The sequence below is a fragment of the Euphorbia lathyris genome, chromosome 6, assembly GCF_963576675.1.
Source record: "Euphorbia lathyris chromosome 6, ddEupLath1.1, whole genome shotgun sequence".
Taxonomy (NCBI): Eukaryota; Viridiplantae; Streptophyta; class Magnoliopsida; order Malpighiales; family Euphorbiaceae; genus Euphorbia; species Euphorbia lathyris.
The window spans coordinates 27,805,098-27,811,858 of record NC_088915.1 but is presented as its reverse complement, the minus strand read 5'-3'; the positions used below and the strand labels follow the sequence as shown (position 1 = coordinate 27,811,858).

Genomic DNA, 6,761 nt, shown 5'->3' with positions numbered 1-6,761 from the left:
GATAACGGTTTTGTCAACTTTTTAACTTAATTGAGTGAAAATTCACCAACTAGAATAGGCACGAGGACAAATGTCACTCAATAAATTAAAAGGGTTAATTGTAATAAATATTAAAAAGGTAATTAAACATTACCTTATTACCCTCTTGCAATTAATGTTTAAATTTCTCTGCAAATTTCTTTTCTCTCATTACAGTCAAATTATTAGAAGCACCGGGTTCTCCAGGTCAAATGGAGGACCTTCCATATATATTTTGACACGTGTAATATGAGCCCACGTATATTGTAAGAGAACCCACTATTTTAATTATTACGTGGGGTCACAATACACGTGTCCAAATATGAATTGGAGGTCCTTCGAGTGACATGGAAGACCCGATGGAAGACCCAGTCCTTAATATGGCTTTGTTCTTTATTGCTGAAAAAAACTGAACTGAACTGAACTGAATTAAATTGAATTGAACTGAACTGAATTGAATTGAACTGAACTGAACTGAATACTGCTGAATACTGAACTGAATTTAACTGAATACTACTGAACTTAACTGAATACTACCGAACTGAATCGAACTAAACAATAATGATGATATTAGACTTTAAAATAATTTTAATGATAATATTGGACATTAATAAACTTATAATAATAATGACAGTTCTAATAAATTTAATAATATCAATAATAATTAAATAAATATATTATTAAAGATAAAACTAAATTGAATATCAAATAAAAGCTCGGCTTGATAAAATCTTGGCTCGATAAAAGCCTATAAAATTAAATAAAAATGAGTCTAATTTAAATTCAAAATACAAATTACATACAAACACAAATTTACATATAATTTAAAGCCTATGAAATCAAATACAAATTTTCATATAAATACAAACTCTTAACTTTTTATTCTAATTAAGGGTTAAAGTGTAAAAATACCCCTAACATTTTGGGTCATGGGTAATTTTACCCATAATGTCTAAAATTATGCAATTTTATCCCTTATATTGATAAATTCGGTAAATTTGAGTGCAATTCCTAATTTTTAAATATGGATGCATACTTTAGTGTTAATTTTTTTATTAAACGATATATACTTTAATAAATTATCATTTTTTAACTTTTATCTAATTTATAGATAGTGATAAGGACAGACACTGCTGGGCCTTGACTAATAATGGTTCTTATTCTTGCAAATCGGCCTATGAAGCTTTTACCCCTAATAGGGCTGATCCTCCCTTGGAAATTTGGAAGTCCATTTGGGCCCTCAAAGTCCCCTACCGCATTAGGAGTTTCCTATGGCTGGGAGTCAAAGACAGGCTCCTCACGAATGCAGATAGACACAGAAGACACTTGGCTGTATCTGGTGCCTGTAGCAGATGCAGCGGCCATGTGGAAACCTTGTGCCATGCTTTGAGGGATTGCCCGAATAGTAGAAAGGTTTGGGAAGGGGTCCTTCCTCACCACATCATTCCTTCCTTTATGGGGTTCTCTGATATTGACTGGTTCTCTGAAGGCGTTAATGGGAATTTGTTGGCCAGTATGGAGCACGGGGCTATTCTCTTCGCTATTATTTGTCACCAAATGTGGAAATGGAGGAATGAAGAGTTATTTGCTGAGAAGACTGTCTTTATTCCTGACATCCGGTTTTACTTCTCGAAAAAACTCTCTGTTATTACAAAGAGTTTTGAAGGAGAGCCCCTGGTTCACCCCTCCCCGGTTAAAGAGGTCCAGTTAGTTGGTTGGAGGAAGCCCAGGGAAGGGGTTGTCAAGTTGAATACGGATGGCTCCTGCCTTAGTAATGGAAGAATTGCTGCTGGTGGAGTTCTTCGGGATGCTGGTGGCGCCTGGCTGGCTGGGTTTACCCATAACTTAGGTACGGGCTCCTCCTTTACTGCGGAGCTCTGGGGGATCTTGTCTGGCATTAAACTCGCCATTCGCATGGGTGTTAAAAGACTTTCGGTGGAGTCTGACAATTTGGAGGCTATCAACAGGATTTCGGATAGACAGACTGTTTGTCTTAAGAGTCAGAATCTCTTTAAAGCCATCTTGAGGCTTCGTCCTGCCTTCGATTCTTTTACCTTCTCCCATATTTATAGGGAGCAAAACCGCGTGGCGGATCGCTTGGCAGCTGCTGGGCATGGGGGGATGTTAGGTGTTTCTACCCTTTCCGTTCCTCCTTCTTTTCTGTTATCTTCTCTTCTTGAGGATAGGATTGGGGTCAGTCTTCCTAGACTGATCCCGGGTTAGGTTTTTGTTTGTTTTTTTTTTCTTCCCTTCTTACCAAAAAAAAATATATAAATGATTATAATATAATAAATTACTGAATACTGAAATAATTGTTACCGAAATTAAGTAATAAAGAACATGGCCTATAAAAACTCCTTATTACACAAGGATAAAGTTGGAAAAGGGCCCTACCGGGTTCGAACCGGTGACCTCTTGATCTGCAGTCAAATGCTCTACCACTGAGCTAAGGACCCATGACTTTCAAACAGCGGATATTATTATATACAACTATTAAATATTCCATAGACAAGATAACATGTATATTTGTGATCCCAATTAATTAGGGAGAAAGTGGAATAAGATAGATGGCATATTGCATCCCAAACTCTCCATTTCTTTGTGGACAGAAGAAAACCACAGAGAGCTTATTTGGATGGAAGTTTGGCAACTCTGATTCTAAAGACAAGCCTCTCCCTAAGTACCATGATATTGATCTTCCCTTCCCTCTTTCTCTTGTTGACTCTACTTTCTTAAGAGGTACATTTTAATTTCTTCCTAATTAATTTGTCTAATTTCTTCCTAAATCCCATCTTCATGGACAGGTAGAGAGCTCAAGTGCTGTTACAGAGCCAGCACAGATGGATTTAGTGCAACAAAATTCCATGAATATTGTGATTTCAAGGGACCATGTGTGATAATAGGTTACACAAACAAGTCCTTCAAATTTGGTGGTTTTAGTACTGAAGGGTATAGAAGCACTGATGATTATTATGATACTTTTGATGCTTTTCTCTTCTATTGGACACTTGATCACAATTCAGATCCTATTCTTTTACCCAAAGTTGGGGGAAGTGGTGCTGCCCTTTTTGACTATGCAAGAGGTGGGCCTCAGTTTGGGGCTGATGGGCTTCTCATTGGGCCTCCATTAGCACCCGTCATGGGCGGGTTTGCTGGACCCGATACTAATTCGGGTGTTGGTGACCTGAGGCAAGCTAAGTCTAGATTGGGTTTATCTTATGCTAAAAGAGCTGATGGAAAAGAGTCCATATTTGGTGATGAGTCCAGGGCTACTCTTGAAGAAGTTCAAGTTTTCTGCAGTCCCCAAATTGCTAGTTTATACTGAATCTAAATCAATCAAATCTAAGTTTCATGCTTTAGTGCTGTAAAATTCAATTTTTGTTTTGCAGAATAAAATTTATTTTTTCCTTTAGTTAAACAATTATAATAATAATAATAATTAAATATTCTAAAATTGCAACTTTACTAATGAGCAAGCATATCCTAGCATAGGTTTCATTGTTTTTTATAAGAAAAGTGGTGCATTTGTTAAAAGAAAACTTGTAAACTATAATATCCAAACTACCACTTTGAGCAGAATCCCACTAGAGTTGCCTCTTTTGTCAAGGATTCTTCTTTAATCAGTCTTTACCAAAGTACATACATAACATTTTGCAAACTTTAGCTCAGTTAATTACCTTTTTTTTCAGTTTGCTGGCTATATATATAATTTAGAAGTGATTCCCTTTAATAGAGAGTGAAATGTTTGAACTAAAATGTACTTTAATTAGTTCAAATGCTTTTGAAATAGATGATAAAACCACTTAACTTAGAAAAAGAATAAATTAGCCATTACTATTACCTTCTACATATTCTTTATACAAATTCCACACTAGCTAATAAAATGTAAAATCTATGTCATAGCTCACTTCAAATTTATTAAGGCGATAAAAACCCTAGGACTGTATCCAATAAACCAGAACTAAATTTGTAAACTTTTTTAAAGCATTTATGTTTTAGCAAATTAGGCAAATCACACTTATTTGTGTATTTTTGCCAAATAAGTAATTGAGTTATATAGCACTTAAGAAATTTGTGTTGATATATATAGATAAAGAGAGGTGGTTATGAAATAGGATGGAAAAAGTTTATAAAATTGGGAAATTAAAGTTACAAGCTGATGCAATCTATAAAAAGTGTTTAGCATCAGGAGATAAGACCCAAACCCAAACCCAAACATACATACATAATGTCAAATAATACAAAACAATACTATACTATATATAGAGTCCCTTCTAACAGCAATGCCAAATAAGGAAGGAGAGTTCGTCATGGAACACTTTGTTTTCTTTATCTTTTTCTTGTATTTTCCTTCCAAGAAGCAACTATAAAAAGCGTTGTCTTGGAGACCCTTTTTTCTTAAAAGAAACATCCATATCCATCTACAAACATCACTTAATTATATTTGTTGTCTTTTTATGACCAAAGCCCGCCGTAATCTGCCATGCTTCCATCTCCACTTGCTCCCTCACATCCTCCTGCAATATTGGAAAAAACAAAACAGCTATAATGATCTTTCCTTTCCTTTCCTTTTCCTTTTCATTTTTTATTTTGATTTTTCACAAGTTATTTCTATAGCTTATTCAACTGTTTTGATTATAACCTTCACTACTCATATTGTAATTTGCATCTTCTGAGTAGGGTGACATGTAACAAATGCGATTCAGATCATCAAACTCTCCTGTAAAATTGGAGTATGATGAACTTGATGACAACTCTCTTTTCTCATATGCTTGCCATGCTGTCATCGACTGCGGAAGATATGCAGAAACTTGTGGGTAATCCTGCAATCAACAAACTCATTTTTAACAACAATAATCTACTTGAAAATGGCAAAATTGAGGCAATGACAGTATAATAATAATGTACATTCAATTGAAATATGTCCTGAATTATTAACGGCAAAGAATATCCTGACAAGCCTATTGGATATTAATAATATAAGATTAGTAATTTGAATTTTTAGTTCAATTGATTCCATAGTATTCCGTGTTGTAAGAAAAGCTACTATTGGATCTTAACTATGAACTTAAACTTTCAGTTCAAATGGTTCGTTGAAAAACTGTTACCTTGGAAGAATCAAGAATTAGATCAGGAGAGACCCAAATGCTGGATGGAAGGTTGTCCATTGAAGGAGGATGAAATTCAGGAATTGGTGTGAATTGACAAGGAGAAGCAACAGGACTTGAATGAAGACTTTCATTATGCAAGTAACTTGCTTCACAAGGAATCTCATTAGGGTTTGAGAATACTTGGGCAGATAAATTCCCAATGCTGCTGCTGCTGCTGCTGCTGCCACCAATAGTCTTTGCTTTGGGCTCACCATTCCTCTTCACCACACGGCACAAAGCAAAAGCTCCCTTCAAACAAACAAAAAAAATCAAAACTTGCATAAATTGAGTGTAAGAGGAATTTGAAAGATTGAAACTTACATGAAAAGGAGATGACCCATTAGAAGAATCATCGGAAAGGCGGTATTCATGCATAACCCAATCAGTTCTATTGCCTGAAGGAGCCCGTCCGCGGTAGAACACCAAAGTCTTTCTAAAACCAGTAGCAGCTTGGCATACAATTTTCTTGTCTTTACCAGTAGCCTTCCAGTATCCAGCTTTTGTGGCCCTATTTGTTCTTGATCCATTTGGGTACTTTCTATCCCTTGGGCAGAAAAAGAACCACTCCATGTCTCTTTTTGGAAGGAATGACTTCTCTGTTTCCATAATCAAAAAGTAAATGTTTATTGTTGCTATTCATAAAAAGTGCTTTCTTTCTTTTAAAAAAGGTAATGTTGATATTAGTACCTGGCAACTCCCAAGGATCGAATTTGTACAAATCTATCACCGGAATAACCTCCAGCTCGATTTCAAGACCTTCAACTTTTCTATGAAGGTAATACCCAACTAGTTCCTCATCTGTTGGGTGGAAACGAAATCCAGGGGGGAGTGAAGCTGACATTTTCTCAATTCTTAACTTAAATAAAGAGAACAAAAACAGGGGAAACACAAATGGAGATTAGATTGTTGAATGCTAAGTCCCCAAGCTATACCTGTTAAATATCTGGAAAATCCAAAAGTAAAAGCTTTTACTAACACAAGATTTTCTACCAAGAATTAGATACAACTTCCACAGGTTGCACCCATTGTACAATATTATCATTTTCTTTTTAACTTCTACCTCTTATCACTCTAAATAGTAAACCCCTCTTCCCCTTTTGAATTTAGTTAAAATGACAAAAGGGAAATTAAATTGGGTTAATTTAAAGAAATGAAATTAGAACTTCCAGAATTGGAACCTTTTGCAATACCCGGAAGTTAAAATCATTCAAAATTTCTCAAAAACTAGAAAGTTTGAAATAATGGGACCTAGACCCTTTTAGTAGAGTAGATAAAAAAAGATAGAAAAATGACTTGGGAAAGAGAAGAATTTATGTGTTCTCAAGGAGGAAAGAAGAAAGTGGAGGAGGTTGAGAAGAGTAGAAACAGAGGAGTGTCAAGTGTACTATATATATGATTTTGTAGGCAATAGAACAAAATATTGATTACACCGAAAGTGTAGAGAAAGAGAAAGAGATAGCTTGTCCAAAGCATGTCCAAAATTCCACAACCATGGCCCACTTCATTTCACACTTGATCAGTTTCACTTCCCGCCATATTCATTTCTGACCGTTCCCTAAAAAAATTATTCATTTACGATTTTTTTTTTCAATG

The 6,761-nt window shown here is 35.3% G+C and overlaps 2 protein-coding genes and 1 non-coding gene across 3 annotated transcripts; 1 reads left to right on the top strand and 2 right to left on the bottom strand.

Annotated features, from left to right (window-relative positions):
- Positions 1–2,402: 2,402 nt before the first annotated feature.
- TRNAC-GCA (transfer RNA cysteine (anticodon GCA)) lies at positions 2,403–2,474 on the bottom strand. The gene has a single exon. It is a non-coding gene; the product is annotated as a tRNA-Cys (tRNA).
- An 87-nt stretch (positions 2,475–2,561) lies between these two features.
- Positions 2,562–3,483, top strand: LOC136233342 (uncharacterized). Its single transcript, XM_066022975.1, has 2 exons — positions 2,562–2,757; positions 2,823–3,483. Exons 1-2 carry the CDS (start codon positions 2,586–2,588, stop codon positions 3,341–3,343), a joined length of 693 nt encoding a protein of 230 aa, XP_065879047.1. The 5' UTR covers positions 2,562–2,585; the 3' UTR covers positions 3,344–3,483.
- A 642-nt stretch (positions 3,484–4,125) lies between these two features.
- Positions 4,126–6,511, bottom strand: LOC136233123 (NAC domain-containing protein 71-like). The gene is made up of 5 exons (XM_066022703.1): positions 5,856–6,511; positions 5,490–5,764; positions 5,127–5,417; positions 4,661–4,841; positions 4,126–4,535 (listed from the first exon to the last, which is right to left on the bottom strand). Exons 1-5 carry the CDS (start codon positions 6,007–6,009, stop codon positions 4,474–4,476), a joined length of 963 nt encoding a protein of 320 aa, XP_065878775.1. The 5' UTR covers positions 6,010–6,511; the 3' UTR covers positions 4,126–4,473.
- Between the last annotated feature and the right edge of the window lie 250 nt (positions 6,512–6,761).